Below are 20,045 nucleotides of genomic sequence, written 5' to 3' on the forward strand. Positions count from 1 at the left end.
GTGCCTTTACATTTTTGGATATTTTACATATATTTATTCACTAATATTTTTATCATTTTTACTATGTTCTTTTGATGAGTAACCATCAACTGCTTTTAAAGCAGTAATAGCAAACAATTAGGGCTGACAGCATGCTAAAAACGGTGTCCTTTTTTGGTTGCTTTGTTTTACGGGTGTGCATTAATTAAAATATATGGGATGTCCAATGGTGAGAAACAGAACAGAAAACTGGCAACTACCATCCATGGCTGTCAGATAACATGAGCGTTTGCAAGCTGTAAACATGTGACTCACTGCCTTCCTTCCCACATGAAGTAAATGAGCTCGCACAAGAAGAAGCAACAAGTAAGATTGCATGGAACTACTCGTCCTTTGAAAAATGTGCCACTGTGAAGGTTAAGGCAGGTATTTTTAAATGTAATAAGTCTGTTTAACAGCCAGAAACAATGGGAGGATAGGGTGAAGCAGCCTGAAACCTGTATTTAAAACAACAGCGCTCATGTTTCTGTGGGTGAGTGACAGGAAATTGGGGACAGCCCAAGCAAACAGAGTGATTAGCTTCCAGTACTTGCAGCTCTGTCAGCAACCTGAACAGTAAGAAGTGCTGTTTGGGACCTTAGTTTTTAAATCCCTCCTTATCGCTCGGTTTCACAGTTAGAAATTCTTTGCATTCTTTTCTTTGTCCTTCCTCTGTCTTTTGAATTTAGTTCTTTTCAGCCATTTCATAAAATCCCAGCACGTACCTGTTAGCAATGTTATTGTACAAGTCAGTTAAGCTGTTTCACACTAGTTTTCAGAGGCTGCTAAACTGCTTAGATTTTCAGCGAAGAGGAAGAAAAGAACCGCGTGGAAATGAGTCAAAACAAAAAAGGCAGGATGAGAAGCAACCCGAATCCAGGTGTAATAAAACTTTATGTCCTGAGGAGAGAGTGCCATCGCTGGGTCAGTGTTTACCCTTCCCTGTGACACACAGCAGGACACGGATGCACTAATACAGACACTGACAGCGTGGCTGACTTACTGCCAACACTGAACCACTGTTGAGGGGAGAAATGTGTTTTCTATCAGGGAGTGCGCTGCAATGAAGCACTGAAAGACTGTGCAAAGAGGAGGAATAATGAGGCCAAAAAGGGAGCTATAAATTTTTCATTGTGTTTGGGCTTCAGGAGACGGAGACAGACGACAAGCGAGGATAGATGAAACCTTGCCCAAACGCCAGCACAGCGCCCTCTGCTATAGTTTGGTGCAAGCTTGCTGTATGAAAAGTCATACCAGTTCACGCAGACCCCAAATCATGACGCAGAGTCCAAAGAAGTGGATTTGGGAGCGTAGGCGTCTGCAAGAAGAAAATCATATTCACGTGCTGCAGCTATTCTCAACAGATGTTTTTTTTTTGTTTTAAAAAAGAGGATTTTGTGGCCTGACAGAAATTTGCAACTGAGGATGGCTGAGCTGTGAGCACATGCATATTCAAAGCCCTCAAATGACCATAAACTGCAGAGTGACTATCCGGGATTGTGGTGCTGAACAAAAGAACATCTTCCCGATGCAGAAAGCTCTTTGGTCTGAGGCCTACACCAATAAGAATAGGGGTAGTGTTTTGTTGAAAGCCACTTGTGCTCAGTCTCTTTTCTTCTTGGAGGTGAGCTGTCTTTGCTTGGTGACTCTCTGAATGGAACACCAAAATCTGACACTACACCGCTACGCCAGCTGATGGACAAAGAAGCGAGGCGGGCTTTGCTTTTGTGTCTACACTGAAGTATCACGGGCAGTAACTTAAGGAAGCCAAGGCACACCCAGAAGTTGAAAACATTCTCCATATTCCTGTGTGCTCTGAGAAATGCATCAGTCTCTCAGCAGCAGAACAGGAAGACGCAGAGATTGTGCTCACATAAAATGGACAGAAACTGTAATAAACAAGATGCAGATGTTTGAACTAGGAAAGTCCATTGAGTGCTTTGGGTTATTTTGAATAGCCATAGATTATTCCTTCAAGTTTCAAGTAACACCTTAATTATGTGCACTAATTAATTATCCTGCAACTAATGAAGCACTTATTGAACTCCACTACTGGAACAAATTAGCCAATAGGAAAGAGAAAAAATGTTTAGTTTAGACAGTAGTTGGTGTTGGAAGGGGGGGTTAGTGTTTATTTCAGAGTGTTGTAACCGGGTAACAACACATGATGACAAAAGAGGGACAAGGTACCAAAACATTATTCCTTGCACATCTTCTCTTGGCTCTAACACCGTTGAAGTGTTTGCATTTTTGGTATCCATCTTTGTGTATACAAATAATTTACAGTCTTATTTACCAGCTATTTGGCTTTTTAAAACTACTTTCTGGTTAAACTTTGAAATGATGGAATCTGATCCCTAAAAGGTGTTGGGGAGTCTTACAATTTCCCTGGAACATTTAACACAGTGACTTTTTTCCACATTTCATGGGTCTAATCAATAAGATGGGAAGTATGTAAACCTGCAGTCTAGGTTTGGAAGTGATATTACTTTTCCAGCTCTAAAACCAAGAAAGGCTTGGTGGGAAAGCACTCAAAATGAAGAACAGGCAAGAAAAATATTCACCCACTTAACAAGGTATATCTCGACAGTGTCTCGACAACTCCGCTGGTTCTTATATGCCCCCTTATGTTTCTGGGTTTGTTGGCTGGAGGTAACTATAATGAGTACCGGTAAGTATAATACAAGTGACTGCTAAGAGATATGGTAATGAGCAAGTGCAAAACATTACTCAGTTAAGTACTGGTTTATTCTGGGTCAGCATCTTGTAACTAAAGTTGCTGCAAATGTATGAAAATGTGAGCTGTGCCCACTATTGACCACTGAGTCCTTAGTTAAAATTTGTATGTGAACTCAGGTGCTGTGTGCTCATCAATGCTGTGCCAAGCTGAGGCCGATAAAAACCCACAACTAATCCAGAGTCATTTGACTGAATGGTGATTAAACACTTTCCCACTGCACTGAAAAACCAGTTGTTTGTGGGGTTTTTTGACCAGTGTAAAAAGGGCCATAAGCACTCTAAGGTGCTGTTTACACATACCCGGCTATTTTGATAAACGCATATTTTCTAACCTTCGTTTGCAAAAATAACTAGGTGCACACAGCCCCGTTTTTAAAAAAAAACATGTCTACATTGATCCACATAAATACGCTATCAAGAGCTGTTAAATTACGCCAAGCCTGACGGTGGCAGTGTTAGAACAATGAGAATTCCACACAAGCCAATCAGAAGCCTAATAGAGAACCGCTGAAAGGAAGAACTTCCGGATCCTTTTCAAGAAGAAAATATGGCGCCAGGCTCATGTGTGTGGACTGATAGCAAGACTGAACTTTACACGTTGCGCTGGACTATAAAACTGCTAAAGCCGTGAAAAATGTCTTTGTTGTTCAATACATTGTATGACTGTAATTTTCAAAATCACACAAGCGAGTATAGCTCTCAACAACAGAAATGCTGCTAGTACCTCCATGCTTGCCAGATAAACAATGGACGGAGAGAATGGCGTTTTCACGCTAGCATCCTGCCAACAGGGCGGATAGGGGCGGGACTCTGTACTATGACGACAACTCCTCATTCCAATCCCCAAAACTCCGTTTTAGTCTCTTTCAACCAGTTTACACACAAACGCTAAACGGAGTTTTTAAAAAATCTCCACTTTTGCCACTTTTGAGGGTTTTTTTAGCTTCGTTTTCGGAGGAAAAAACTCCGTTTGTGTATAAACGAAAGGCACAAACGAAGGGAAAGGTCGTCGTTTATCAAAATACCCGGGTATATGTAAACAGCACCTAAAAGCGCCGCCCTGTTTTTCCAGCACAGACACGGTCATATGGCGGCCTCCTCCAGCTGGGTACTTCTGAATGCCAGCTTCACATGCTATCTGAGCATGTTCATGCTACACTGAGCAGAGGTATTCAATACATGGGCATTTGAATCTCCATAGACAAATTTTCTAAGTGAGACGCAATGAATCACCATGGTCACCGACAAAATCTCTCAATTTTAGCAGTGGAGCTCCTTTAACCTGCAGGCAAAAGCTTTATTGTTGGCTCAGCATCAATTCAGATAGTTACTTCCTTGAATAAAACATATTGAAAGACCACAAAGGCAACAGAAAGAGTCATAATCTCCTATGCCTCACGCCTATAGTTTTCTGAACACTCAATGACTGTACTCTTGAAATCATGCTACCAATGACATTTATTTAATACCAGCTTATGCATGAGGCTCCACTTTAGATACTCAAAAATATTGATTTTTTTTAACATTTTTGTTCCAAGCTGAGTCACAACCAAAGAGTAAAACCGAAGAGTAAAAGAACACAGATGACTAGAGACATCCAGAAATGTCACTTGAGAAATAGTCAATGTTAGTAGCGTTTCGCAGGCACCGTTTTGTTTTTATAATGCCACTTGATCACTTTATAGTATAAGAAACTGACTGCGATAAAAAAGCTTTCAGGGCCCATTTGAAAGGCTCAGAAAACTTTGTTCATTCATCATTCACGCGCACAATATAAATTATCATATGAAAGCCAGTGTTTTGATCAATTTCAACAATAGAATCTCCCAGGAATGCAAACCAACCGGACAAGCAGACAGGACAGCAGTCTAACCTCTCCTGCGACAGGGCTGTCAAACCAATCTGAGCCATTCTACGAGAACAACACAGGACAGCTTTGTGCTTTAAACTTTTACATCACTGTGATTTATGATTTGCCACAATAATACCCTTAGCAGAAGCAAATAAACCTTAAAACTTTTTTTGTTTTTTCACAGAGTGGAGCATTTCTCGTAAGGTTTCTTGGGCTAAACCAGCCAAATTTATTAAGAGTTGCTGAAGACATTATTGCAGATGTTTGATATAAATGCGTAAGACCTAAGTAGTCAGACATTCCTCATACCCATGTGTTGAGTAACTGAGAGTTTGGTGCTCTGTCTCTTGCACTGAGGACTAAACAAGTAACCCCGTTCTCTCAAGAAACCATATCTGGATTCATAAAACCTGAATTTTCAGCGAAGAGGGCGTATAAGGATGTCATATATGCTTTCACTGCTGAAGGGGAGACTAAAAGCAGGCGAGGAAGTAAAAAGTGATTAATTCAGTTGGAGTGCATTCATTGGAGAAACGTAGAGCCAGAGAGGACCACAACAAAGGTCACGGACAAGGGTGCTCTGTCCAAACGCAGCTGCTGAATCTATGTGCATAAATGTGTGTTTGTGTACACACGCACACACACACACACACACACACACACACACACACACACACACACACACACAGACTGTTTGATACCTCTGTTCCTATGGGGCTTTGTAGCTGAGGCCTTAATAAATCCCCAGCCCACTCTCACTCTCCAGAGAGCCAGCATCTCTCAGCACACATTATTTCTCAAATCCCTGACCCGTCATTAAACAAAGACACATTCTGCATTCTTTCTCTGCTTCCCTCCTCTTGTCTGTTGTTCCATCCATCCATCCATCCATCCATCCATCAGTCTGTCTACTTGAACCTCACTCTCAGTGCCAAGAGTTTTAAAATAGTTGATGGCATTCCTGTAGTCCTTGTATGCTACTCAGATTTGCATGGGAAACATCGAAGACCCTGCTCTGTCAATTCCTTGGCAATCATTTGTGGCATGAACAAACTACAAAATTATGACAAACCACCACTATTAGCCACAACATTAAAACCATTAAAAATGAAGTGGAAAACACTGATTGACTCCTTATATTAGCACCTATCAAAGGTTGAGCCTACACTGTTTAGCAGCAAATGAAGGGCCAAATTGTGCTGGCTAGATGGCTGAGTCAGAACATCTCTAACACCTGGACACTTCTGCTTAAACAAACTGAGAAAATCATTTTTCATTCACTTAAAGTGAACCAAAGACATATGAACAGCTTGTTACTGAAAGTGAAGATTGAAGGCTATATTAGAGAGGTGTCCGAACACACAGTTTACCACAGTTGACAACATATAAGTAGATCGGCTATAGACAAGTCAATGTCCATGCTGATCTCTGTCCAGCTCCAATGGACACTTGGGAGCGAGAATTTGAACATTTAGCAGCGTAAGAAGGAGGCGTGTTCAGGAGACTGTTTTCTTTTCCATCATATGGACAGCTGGTTGTGGAAGTGTTGCTTCACTGGGGTAGAAGGGGCAGTAGAATGCACGATGAGACAGAACACACTTTCCAGCTTTCTTTGTAGAGTCTATGAAAAGAGAGCTTGGCTGTTAGTTTAACATCAGATTCAAGAGATGCAATATGGTTTTTAATCCTGGCTGTGATGCAATGGACCTGCTTAACACCCACTTTCGGTGCAATCTGTTGGTTTCCTTAGCTAGGATATTGTTTTTGAACTGGCTCTATTTGAATGAATTGGATTATTTTGACAATTATTATGATTGTAATGAATTGAATTGCACGGTGGTGTGGTGGTTAGCACTGTCGCCTCACAGCAAGAAGGTTCCAGATTCAACTCCTGGCTGGGGCCTTTCTGTGTGGAGTTTGCATGTTCTCCCTGTGTATGTGTGGGTTCTCTCTGGGTACTCTGGCTTCCTCCCACTGTCCAAAAACATGTATGTTAGGTTAATTTGTGTCTCTAAAATTGTCCTTAGGAGTGAGTGTGCTTGTTTGTCTCAGTGTGGCCCTGTGAAGGACTGGTGGCCTGTCCAAAGTGTACCCTGCCTCTTGCCTGATGATGGCTGGGATAGGCTCCAGCCCCCCCGTGACCCGACCAACGGATTCAGTGGGTATAGAAAATGGATGAATTAAATTCCAATTGGCTTGAATTTGACTATACTATTTAAGTGCCTTGAGATGACATTTGTTGTATTTGGAGTAGAGAGGTAGAGTTTGCCAACCAATCTACATGTGTTTTAAGATCTTGGAGATGGAATGTCCCAATGCTGAGCCTCTGGTAGGTGCTTCAGGAATACGGTCACAGTAGCGCACAGTTAGTGCTGGAGTACGGCAGGGAGCCGGAAAGTGTTCAGTCCAGTAGCTCAGAATCACACTTTTTCCTTTTTTGTAAATGGTCTGGTTTTGTTGATTACCTTAAGCGACTTCCAGATTAGATAGTTTGCAGTGGAGTGCAGCATCTGCAGTGATGGGCATTTGCAAAAAAACACTTAATTAATTCAAATTCCTTCCCTCATCAATGGTCATGAACTACAGTGAATGAAAAAGTAAGCTTGCACATTCCACCGGGCTTCCTAAGAGATAGTGTAATGGGCTTGGCCATTCACAAGAGCCTCAGAATAGAAGTGCTGCTCCTCCACACTGAAAGAGTCAGTTGAGCCAGTTCAGGCATCTGACCTCTCAAAGGCGACATGTTTTAGACACGTTACACCGGGAAGAGGCCCCAGGGCAGACCTCAGCTTTTCTGGGGGGGGGGGACACCTCGGTCAGTTAACTCAGCTTGGTTAACTGTAACCATAAGTGATGTCCGGGTTGCCAAAAAACTGACAACCCCAATTCCAAAAAAGGTTTGGATGCTGTTTAAAATGTAAATAAGAACAAAATGTAGTGATTTACAAATCTCACAAACCAGCATTTTATCCACAATAGAATATGGAAAACAGATCAAATGTTGAAAGTGAGACATTTTACTATTTCATAAAAAACATTGGCTCATTTCGACTTTGATGGCAGCAGCACATCTTAATAAAGAAGTGACAGGGCTACATTTACCACTGAGTAGCAATTTCCTCTTCTTTTAACAATTTTTTTAACAGTCTGCAAATGCCTAAGAACTGAGACCAGTTGCTGAACCTTTGGAAGAGGATTGTTTTCCCATTCTTATCCAACATAGGATTCTAGCTGCTCAGCAGTCCTTGATCTTCTTTGTCATACTTCTCTTTTCTTGATGCAAAAATTGTTTTCAGTTTCTGAAAGGTCTGGACTGCAGGCAGACCAGTCCACCACCCGGACTCTTCTATTAGAAGCCATGCTGCTCTAATAGATACATTTGGCAGTTTGGCGTTCTTGTGCTTAAATATGTAAGACCTTCCCTGAAAAAGATGTCTGAATGGCCATGTTCATCCCCTGTGTGCAGAGATGTCTCTAGATTCTGTGAATCTGGATATTATGTGCCGTAGATGATGGAATATTCAAAGTATTCACAAGTTTATGTAAAGGAACAGCATTCTAATATTGCTCCACAATTTAAAGACAGTTATTTCTTTTTTTGCTGAATTTGTCCATCTTTCCATCTAAGGCTACGTGCCCACGACAACGGTAACGACAGATAAACGCAGAACATTTCGACAGATGTGCCTATCTTGCACACGGCGACAGCGTTTTTAGGAGTTCAAAACGGAGAAAACGCAAACGCCCTCCAGAGTGGAGATCTTGAAAACGATCCAACCTCTCGTCGCCGTAGGAACAGTTCAAAACGCAGAAGTGCGTTTTTTGCACACGTTAAGTGGGTAGTTCTCCATTAACGACTCCCATATCTCTCTATATTTATTTTGGACACTCTCCCAATCCACATTATCCACTGCCTTCCTGGCTTTGTAGTTCAGTGTCGTGTTGGAGCAACTGGACCTCATCATCTGTCCAAACAAAGTTTGAAGGCGTACTGTTGTTGCTGCCGCGCTTTGCCATTTTCTTCCAACTGACGCGGAGGAAGTAGCCACAAAACAGGCATTTCTCATATTTATTTATATAACTCATATAACAATACCAAAGGTATTGTTGCTACTGCCACCTACGTCCGGGGCGTGCATACTACATCGGCAAACTGCGAGTTTTATACGTTTTCCCTGTTCCCATGGGTAGACAGATATCCACCCCAAGACGCTCGTGAGAACTCAGATAAATTGTGGAGGAAAAAAACGGACATCTGCGTTTATGCTTCAGAGCGTTGTTGTGGGCACGTTGCCTAAGAGACTCTGCCTCTTTAAGGTGCTCTCCGTACACTCAATCCTGTTACTGACCCGTTATCAGCTACCCTGATTAGTTGCAACATGTTCCTCCAGCTGTTTCTTTTTAATATCATTTTCAGAGTTTTCTGTTGACCCTGCCCCAACTTTCTATGTTCTATTACAAATATAATATTGGTTTGCCAGATTTCCAAATGTTTAATTTTTCATTGAAAGTTTTAGACAGTGTCCAGACATTTTTTTGGATTAGGGGCTGTGGATAATGACAGCAGCATTTAGAATAAAAAGAAAAAAAGATCATTGCTGCGTGACTTACAATCATCATCATCATTGTGTGGGCTTCTTACAGAAAAATTCAACACCTTGTTCAGGAGTTTTTGTGACAAAAAGCTTTCAAAACCAAATATCAGCCTAGTTCCTTCTTTGAAAAGTGCTGAGGGTGTATGTGTCAGCAACAAGATTATCTGATCATTTATTTAATTTCTGCTTGAACTCAAAAGCAGTGCAGATTGTTCAACAGGAGATGGGAGGCCGGCGTGAAATCAAACACAACATGGCATCGGAAACCATTCGCCCTGAGCTATGATGTATTTTTAAATGGTGGACTTAAAAAAAAAAAATCCTTCTCCTTATTGATGATGAGTCAATGCGCTCGATTTTAGCTCATGTTTAGTTTTCTAAGAAACTAAACATGAATATTACTTGAAAGACTGAAGAGCTGTAATCATTCATTGACTCTCTGAGCCCATAATTATTCATTTTCCGCCAATCTGGCTCCTGTGGGGGGAAAAAAACAAAAAACATTGCTATTCCCTGTAGTTGGGAAGCTACCCGGTTATTAGAGTCATGGCTTCTTGTTGCCAGCTGGAGGGGGCCCAGACCCAGACTTCTCTCTCGGCACTCTGGTCTCTCTGGGTTAGGATAAAGGTTTAACCAGGGCCATGTGTGCGTGTGGCTGGGATGACTCGATGGGCGCACTGGCAAGGACATGTTGGCATGGACGTTAGGCAAGGGTTTACAAATGTCTTAACTAAGTATAGATCATCGGTAAACACAGAGTTCCAGTCCCAACAGGAAACAATCTGTCTCGTCTAATTCATCTCAGAAAATAAGGATTTGGTGTACAAATATGAAGTCATAAACACCTCTGTGCCTTGTTTGTGCATTCAAGTCCAAGGAAGCAAACCAAGGTGCTGAAACAAAGTTTAACATGACATGATGGACCTGAACTATGCCTTTTCTGTGCCTCTCTATGCTTTCTCTGTGACTGGGGTTGATGTGATCAGATATTTTCCTTGGAGAGGATTACTTTAGTAAACACAGGAAAAACAGAGTTTTCCACAAACCAGAGGTCCTCGTGTACACTTTTCGGTTTCAAAAATTTAGTGTGATCGACTGTGACATTTCTAAATCCTTTAAGCAATCGAGAAAAAAGCTCTGCCCAAGAAGCAGCCAGCTCGGTCTCTGTGGATCAGTGAATACGTAACATCACTGTACGTATTTTCACAATCAGCAAAATTCCTCTTCCAGAGTTGTAATTTACATTTCTTAGCAAGCACAACTTCAGAGTAGTTCAAAGAGGGCAAAACTGAGTTTGTGGTGACTTGTATTCCAGACCCCTACAAAATGTAGCTGTATTGCATTGCATGTACTGACCATGCTAAACTGCTTAACATTTTTCTTTTAAGAGCACAGTGTGCTGTCTGCACTGAAATGACGATAGCAGACAGAATAAAGGAAGTGATCGAATGATGTATTGAAAGACGGTGCGATTGTACCTGTCTGACACAGCTGTCATAAATTCATCCAGCAGGTCATCGTAGGCCTGTCCTCGCACTCTCTTATGCCTCAGGCCAATGTAGAGGGGGTCCTTCAGCAGGGCCTGAAGAGAAAGAAAATATGAAGGTGTGAAGGTGGAGCCAAACACGAGAGAGTATATAAAACTAGCAGAAATAGTGAAGCTGCTATAGGCAACTGAGCCAACTATGCAAAAACACTAGAGCCACCCCTCATTTCTTTATATGTTGCCAGGAAAATGGGAAATTAGATGCAGAGATTAATGGAAACGTACAAATATACATTCCAATGCAGCATATTAGACAAAAAGAGAGTTTATACAATTCTAATGGACTTGAAAGTCAATATTTGATATGACGACCTTTATTGTGCAATGCAGTTCAAACTTTCTTACACAAGCTTTGTTGTAATTTTCTTTAATGTTCAGGTCCAGGTCCTGAAGAGGATTCATCAAACCTTAAGACCTGTTGCCACTGATTTTCAGTCCAGTTCTTGTGTCGCTGTAGCCTGGGAGTTCCCATGCTGCTTTGCACGCGATTTCATTCACACTGCAAAGTCAGCCTGGAAACCACCGCCCTTATTTTTGCCTGAGTTAGGGAACCAATCACAGAACAGGGGGGGGGGGGGGGGGGGAGCGGCAGCAAGACGATGACAACGTCTATGCGCGACACCGAAGCTTGTAGAGTGTTAATCCAACATGGCAGCGGACACAACGTTACCATTCGATGCAGCCTTAGAAAGTGTTTTAAGAAGCTTAGAACGCAAGTTTACTTTTAAAAAAGAGCAACGCGTCTTCTTCTTCCTCGTCGAATTTCTGTCGCTCTACATACGTTGTCTGGTATAAGTGATACAATTGGCTATGAATCGCGCGCAAAGCAGCATGGGAAGAACCAGACGCCATTTGATAGACATTCGTAGCGCCCAATAAACGGCTCTAGGCATTCTTAAACCACGCCTCAAATACGAGAAAATGCACACCTAGTTCCCAGACCACCATTTCATCAAGATGTGGACGCGTCAGCCAGACTAGTGTCGCCGGGCATACCTCAGCCTTTTCCCTTTCTGAGGAATGGCTTATTGACAGCCATCCTTCCATGGAGACCATTTCTGTTGAGGCTTCAGGCAAAAGTAGACGATCACCTGAAAGTCCAGATTCTCATGCATCTCTCTCAGGTCCTGCTTCAGATTTTTGTTTGACTTTTCTCCTATTTCTTGACAACGTCGCTTTCAGATCCTGTTTATCTGCTGTAAATAGCTTTTTAGGCCTGCCACAACTTTGTCTGACCTTCACTTGTCAAATTTCCATCCAATTTTTTTAAGGACACACTGCAGACCATGGCGGATGAAGTTTTCAGCGAAAGTTTTCTTTTGGAATCATCTTGGTGCTGTAAAATCAGAATCTTGTGACTGTCGAATTGTGGAGGGCTCTTTACAGCCGTATTGTTTAGTTTCAGAAAGATTCCAAAATGCAGTCATGCAGCAAAATCAGACTCTTAATGGACAATCTGTCAATAAGGATAACAACTAATGCAGCACAAGCAGATCCTGTCTTTCTTCAAAGCCCTTGTTGTCATGATCTGTGTTTTTTTTAATGTTCTGTTGTCTTTTGAGTTTTTACTTTTTTTCGCAGTTAATCATTTATTTCAGTCTTTCAGTCTCGTGTCTGGATCCTGATCATTTTTCTTATTTCCTCAGATCCCTCCTGTCTGCTTCGCAGCTCCATTTCCACACCTGTTTCCGTGTCGATTAGTCTCAGCTGCGGTCATTTCCTCATCAGTTCCCTCAGTATATTTTCCCCTTGGTTTGTCTGGGTCTGGGTTCAGGTTCATGGTCCAATTCTAAGTCAGGCTGCCATGTTCTTTGCTTTTGTTTTGAGTTTGGTTTTTGAGGTTCTGGTTATTCTGCGCTTTTTTCAGTTTAAATAAATCAAGTTTAGTTTTCTCTCCGCCTCAGAGTCCTTCACATCTCCACCACCCATGACACTTGTATGCTCCACATGCTCCTTTTGAGCAAACTAATGTCAGTCTCACGCATTCTCACAATATGTGTTTGAAGTGTGAAAAAAAACAAAAAAGACTTAGATCATTCATTGCTCTGTACCCCTATTTTTCAGTTCTACCAACACATGCGGTTTCACTCACTCTATGACGAGTTGTGTTTATTTTTTTCTCTTAAAAGATTCACAAGAACAGGTGGTATAAACAGTATGTCACTCATGCACACATTCTCACACCTCTGTCTCTGCAGACCATAGAGCCATATGTTATCCATGATGCCTCCTGTCAAGTAATTTCCCACCAATCTGCACACGCTTCTCTATGTGCATCTGATCCTGTGCTTAAACAGTATGGCCATGATTTTAGGAGAGAGGTTATTATTAACCCTAAGCTCCAGATAATACTATACAATAATTAACATTATTATCATTTTGAAATGTTATACATTACTGTAGAAGAGGGGACTGTAAACATCTCTTTAAAGGCAAACTTTTAAGAAGATGAGCTAGTGACTTTTACCCATCATATCACATTATTTTCAAGAATGTCAAAGATCCAGCGCTGAAGTAACAAAATCATGACCAAAAGTTGATCGGAAGACGGACTCTTAAGTTATGACAATTAATAGATTCTTTAAGTAAATCTAAATAAGGTGCACTCTGTCAACATTGACGCCAAGGAAATTTCAGTCCCAAAGGCTGGTGAACTGATCCGCAGCGTCATCATGCTAGAATAGAAGACCTTTTCTTTTGGCGATAGAAAATAAATTAAAGGGTGCCCGTAAGATGAGCACAGCTTGTAGAAGGGCGAAGCCACCTCTCCATGGCACGGTCAATAGTCAGCATGACCAAGAACAGCTCAAAAATGTATTTCAGGCAACATTTATTTAAAGTTGACAACTCATTTCCTGGCGAGTGTTTAATGGATAGAAGTAGGCAGGAGCTGCCCAAGTTCAACCAAATCAAGCAAAAACTGTTTCATGGGATCCCGCAGGGAGGTTTTGGTGGAAAATTCACAAAATAACACAACAGCATGCAGGGGAAATATAAAGAGAAGGGGCTCTAAGGATAGCTACCTCTCTGTGTGCCATTCGGTTTATTTAAAACTGTGACCAAACTGCTTTGTAAGCTGAAAGAGAAGAAGCCCTGAAGGATTTTTAAGTGGTCTGACCTCACTGACTCTGTGCTGAACTGTTGACATGAGTTGTCTTTCTGTCCCAGATTATCTGCCGGTAATTGGCTAAGCTATCCTTTGTATTGTACAGCTCCTCTCTTCTCAGAGGGATTAGCCATGTGTATGGCTGCACAGTCTAGGCTTGCTTGAGACAGATAAGCGACAGTTTCCAAAAAGTTTGTGTTGCTGGACAGTGAAAACAAAAAAAAAAAAACATGGCCAGATATCAACAACAGCTCAGACCTGTGTGAGGTGAAAGACACCCAGCACTGAACTTGTGATTGCCCACCCAGGACACACACAAGCAGCACATTGTCCAGGATGACATCATACGTTCGTTTCAGCATGAGTCAACGTGTGTGTGTGTGTGTGTGTTGAGATTACTCCCGTAGACATCAGACTGAAGCGCATAGACCAGATGGCATAGTGGTGCAGTGGTGCAACCAAGACTCTTTGAAAGCGTGTTTACTTTCATGCTGTGTGCATACTTCCATCTCCGTCCCTACAGATACGGCTGTGCTTTTTGTTTGTACTGTACAGTATGTAAGAAAGAGACAACGGCTGCCCATGTCAAGAGATTTCACAGCTACCAGACATTGCTGCAGAAAAAAAATGACTACCACCCCACTACAAAACACCTGATATGATGAGAGATGAAAGGAATGGGCTGAAAGTTATAGGACGCGGGCTTAGTTGTTTTGTTTTCAGGAGTTAAGGTGAAAATATTGAGACATTTCTGTGTATATGAAGCTACAGTTAAATGCTGGTTAGCTCAGCTTAGCACAAGGACAAGAAAAACAATGTTAACTATTTAGATTTTTTGTACAGATTAAACATGTAAGATACATTGTGTTAAACCCCAAGCCCTACAACTGCTGGTGGGCACATTCAGTTTCTTATGGACAAAGCCAGTGCTGTGATGGTGCTAGCAAGGCTAACCTAACCAGATGTTGGCTCTCGCTTCAAATTTACTGAACTGATATGAGAGCTCTCTCCGGGTGCTCCGGCTTCCTCCCACTGTCCAAAAACATGCATGTTAGGTTAATTGGTGTCTGGTGGAGTGTGAGTGTGTGTGGTTGTTTGTCTCGTTTGTCTCTGTGATGGACTGGTGACCTGTCCAGGGTGTACCCTGCCTCTCGCCCGATGACCGCTGAGATAGGCTCTAGCCCCCCCGCAACCCGACCGACGGATTCAGCGGGTATAGAAGATGGATGGATGGATGGATTTGAGAGTTGTTGCCAGAAGTCATCCAATTCCATTCAACAAAGTGAGTCCAAAGATGTTGAACTTTTGGTTTGAAGAAAAACACAAAGGTATGTCTGGGTCGTGGGATTTGCTTGCTGAAATATTTGGACGCATGCCTGCCTCTTTCTCTACCCCTACACCCACTCAAGGACAAATATAATCCCATAATAACAGTCATTTTAATAATTAGCCAGGGCTACCACTACCTCATATCCTCCCACTCCCCCTGCTCCCTTCATGCCTCCAGTTTCAGGGCTGCAGAGTGAAGTGGGTTTAACGGTAGGGCAGCAGGAAAACTTGCTTCCCAAAAAAGACCGGTCCAAAATAACCACACGTACACACATGCAGTAAGTCTATTTATCTCATTACAATCTATTTAGCCTGTCATCCCTTTATAACAATAGAAAAAAGGGAATGCTGCCATGCCCAGACAGACTAGAGTAAAATCTCTTATCGGCAAGTTTGTTGCTGTTAATATGGATACATAAGTTTTGGGTGTCGATGAACCACTTCTCATACTTCCATCTAATATAACATCTAACTTTTTTTCACAAATAGTTGTGGTGACACTTTATGGTAAAAGTATGACATTTTGAAAAAGTAATGTCAAAACGCATACTTTCTTTTAGCATTGCATACCTAAACTAAGTTTTAGAGATGGTTTGGGTAGGTTCCCTTCCACTAAGACAAGACCAAGTATAGCCAGTGAAAAATGTGCTCTACCAAATGTTTGAGGAGGAAGTTAAAGGGTCAATGTGTCCCTGTCTGGACAAAAAAAAAAAAAAAAAAAAAAAAAGCAAAGATAAGCTAAGCCACTTGGGACACACGCGAACATGGATCAAAGACTCCCAGACAGCTTGTTAAAGTTGTGTTATGATGCCCATAAAGGTCTAAAACTGTCGTGCACCTAAGAAACTTTAGATGTTTGTTTTCAACCTAAATTACTGATTCAAACTGAGCAGGAGATTCAATGTGGAAACTTAAAAAGGAGAAGACCATACAGAGAGAGGTCAGAAGGTAGAATTACATTACTTTAAGCAGGCCGATAAAGACTGAACGCTGAGGCAGAGGAGCTGACAGAGTAAGAGATAATTTAACACTTAAGCCAGTTCTAAAGCCATTAAATGGACTAAGCAATGCAAGAATAGCAATGCAATATTTTTTATGAGCTTGCTGGGAGTAAAAGTATTTGAAATGCAAGACATTTAGGCAGTAAGTCAAAGCACTTGACAAAGTGTGCACTGGATAAAAGCTCTCAGAAGGTGATCTAAGGACATCACAATCGCTTTTATCTCATCTCAAAGTTCTCCTTCTTGGTTTCTGTCCAATCAAATTACTCTTCCAGTTGGTTTCTTATGTAACATTACTTTATTAGGTTAATTTTCAAACACCTCTCACATCTGCAACATCTCTCACCCTTAATCTACTGAGACATCTGCTTGAAATGAAACTAAACTCTGGGGACTGAGCCATCTGAGGGCTATCTTGGAAAATGGAGGGCAGCCTCTGACAGTTGGAGCTCAGCTGGCAGTAGGCATCTGAGGCTGCAACGCCCTTGGCCAAGGCCGGGAGCTTTGTATATATGGAAGTGCACAAACTATTATTAGCCTGTTTAAGGCTACGGACACACGTGTTGCCCTACCCGGAGTCTGCCTGGATCGTCTCTCAGTGAGGCTGCCACAGAGAACGGGGACTATGAGTCAATGAGCTCTGCTGGCCGCTATTCTCACACACTGGCAGAGTTGTGAGGTGCTTTCCCAAATGGCATCCATCAGTGGAGGTGCTTACCTCACTTATGTAAAGGGTGTTTCCTGGTTGTAAAGTGTGAGATTTGTTTTTCTTTTCTGGGCTGACCGCTGAAGCAAGACCTAACTGGTTAGGATGGACAAAACACTTTGTTTCACCTTTTTTTATTTCAGTCTAAAATGAAAACGTGACCAAATTCAGTCTAAATCCCACAACAGTAAGGGCAACATTAACCACCTTTGGCTCTATGAATAGGGGACAAGTTGGAAAAGTTTTAAATAATGCAAGTCTTTGTCCACACCACCGGGCCAGAAGGATATGAACACTTATGTCAGCCTCATCAAATTCAGAAATTCAAGGATACTGAAGAACACTTTTATAATGGTTCTCTCTCAAAGCCATGTGGACAAACCAAATGTAATTTACATAATTTATCAATACTCAGTACATAAGTGACTAATCAATCAAGACATTGCTTGTACCATCACATGGGTATAAGGCAAGACAAGGCACACTGCTTGCTTCACCTCGTTCATGGTGCAAGGAGGCATTTTTTCTGCCTTTCTTCCTAAAAATAAACAGTTCCATCCTACACCTCTCACCAACCATTTCATCATAAAGCAGTTGATGCTTCAGTCATTTCCTTACTGAAGACATATCATTAGGTGATACAAAGAAGTTTTCCCATTCCATAGCAAAGAAAGTCTGAGGCAATCTTTGGAAAAACCACAAGAAGTCAATGGGAAACTTACACATTTCCATTGACTGGTTTGAAGTGAATAAACGAGGCTGCACAGTGCCGCCAGCGTCTAATTTCTAGTTCCATTTGTTTCAAGTTTCAGGTAGGTTTCACTCTGGTATCTTAAGAAAATAAGTTGAAATGTGATATGCTTTGGGTCTTAAAAGGATTGTGGACACAGCCTAAACACAGCTATGTACTCCTGCTATTTTTGTAACAATATGTGACCTGTTTGATACATCTTGAGAAAGGTCCAGAAGCTTTAAAAAAAAAAAAAGAATGTAATATAACACAAGTAACAAATACTACATTTTATAAATATGTACCACTTCTGCACCTTTGTCCTCAGTGCAGCTGCCAAGATCTGATGTTGGTCTCATTTGCCAAATGGGAGTGACTGAACTTTGTTTTATCAAGGCAACACTTGTAATCCTTATCAACATAGGTCGGCAGTTCTTATCTCATCACAAAGTTCATACTGGTTTTAAGCACAAGCTTATCCTCCGAAATAATCTGGCAAACAATGTCAACTAGTTATGGCTTTCTAGTGAAACATCAGCTGAAGCTACAGCAGGAGACATGAACAGAATCTGTACAGCATTACTGTGAGATTGAGCTTTTCAAATAGTGCAGTAGCTCAGTTTTTATGAATAAAGTGTAGTAAGTAAAACAGTTGCAGATGTGAATGCAATATATAGGGTTAGTCACAGACAAATTAACCAGGAGCAGCAAATGTATCTATTTAGCTTTTGGAAAATAGTTTGGAATATAGTCTATATGGATATTTCAGAATCTTTGATTTGTACATAATAGCGAACAATATTTAATACCTGTTAAACGCATTTACATTTTTTCTTTAATTTCTTTAATATTTGCACACAATTATGGTACCTTATGACAAATAATTTATCTGTTTGAAATGTAATATGTGTATATATATTGTAAATATTTAGATAAAGAGGGTTAGCTTTTGTAAGATCACCTGTTTAGCTTAGCTAAGCTAAGAAAAGTTTGGAGCAGGGGCAGCAGCAAACCCAGCTCTGGTAACACTATATACCTCAAAAGTTTACTAGTTAGCATGTAATAATTTGATGGTTTAGTTCATCCTGTGTTTAAAGGCAGTGAGCAAAAATACTACAATGCTAAAATGTTAAATTAAAATACTGAACAAACCAGTTAAACCAGAATTGCTGTTGTCATTAAAAGTGTGTTAGCATGCAGACGTTAGGCTTTAGCTTGCATATCATAAACACTGGGATTTTTTACATCATGACCTTTATGAGTCAAGTGATAATTTCGCTCATCCAGAGGATTATATGAACAAGCAGTGCAGCACTTTACTGACAAGCAGTGAGCATTTGTAGAACTCTTAAATTTACGTCGATGTCAGTGATCAGCATGAGACATTTTCAGTCAGTCCACCTCCAGAGGAAGATTTATTTAATCCATCAGTCATCAGAACACTCTGGTCCACTAGTTAGTGGTAATGCACCTCTAAAATGGTTGCTAAACACCAAAAAACTCGGGGCGGAGGAGTGCTGGAGCCTATCCCAGTTGTCATTGGGCAGGATACACCCAGGACAGGGTCCAGTCCATCACAGGGCCACACAGAAACAATCATGCATGCTCACACTCACTCTTATGGTAAATTAAGAGACACCAATTAACCTAACATGCACCACCACACCACCGTGCAGTCTGCTCAGAAACCCCCTAAAATAAAATAAAAGTTACAAAGCACTACCAGCGGGCTTGGGAAAGAAACTGAGTAGAAACAAAGGAGAGAATGAGTGTAACCGAAGAGAGCCGCTAAAGCAGGGTGAGACAGTGTTCCCATCCCAGACTGCCTGTCGTTGACTAAAAGGTCCCACTACGTCAGTGATATGGAAGTGGTTTGGATTCAGTAAAAATGATGAAGAACAGATGAATACAATGCGCAAACTTTGTCATTGGTTGGTTCATGCAAAAAATATATATAATATAAAATATTTAAACAAGTCAAAATATAACTTCTTCTTCTTTCAGCCTCTCCCTTTATCAGGGGTCGCCACAGCGAGTCGATCTAACATTGTTGATATGGCACATGTTTTTTACGCCGGATGCCCTTCCTGACGCAACCCTCACCATTTATTCGGGCTTGGGCCCGGCACTAGAAACACACTGGCTCGTGCTCCCCAGTGGCTGTTAGAAATACAACTCATTTGTTTGATCACCTGAAAAGCATTTAAATGTGCATAACTCTTGAGATCCTGACTTTTTATTTGTAATTTGTGATTACAGTTACAGAATTTGGTTTTACATTCATTCATTGTAAAAAAAAAAAACTATGTAGACGAAGACTTGCTGTAAAAGTTGTGAATGAATGGGTGACTGTGGTATGTAGTGTAAAAGCTCTTTGAGTTGTCAGCTAGACTAGAAAAGCACAATAGAAGTACGGTCCATTT

The 20,045-nt window shown here is 41.3% G+C and overlaps 1 protein-coding gene across 1 annotated transcript in view; it reads right to left on the reverse strand.

The window, feature by feature from the left end:
* The window catches only part of me1 (malic enzyme 1, NADP(+)-dependent, cytosolic), an 87,440-nt gene that overhangs the window by 4,176 nt on the left and 63,219 nt on the right, over positions 1-20,045 (reverse strand). The window contains exon 6 of the mRNA XM_075464889.1: positions 10,683-10,786. Coding sequence (XP_075321004.1) covers positions 10,683-10,786 — 104 coding nt within the window. The remainder of the gene's footprint in view (positions 1-10,682; positions 10,787-20,045) is intronic.

Source organism: Odontesthes bonariensis, chromosome 5 (genome assembly GCF_027942865.1).
Source record: "Odontesthes bonariensis isolate fOdoBon6 chromosome 5, fOdoBon6.hap1, whole genome shotgun sequence".
Classification (NCBI taxonomy): Eukaryota; Metazoa; Chordata; class Actinopteri; order Atheriniformes; family Atherinopsidae; genus Odontesthes; species Odontesthes bonariensis.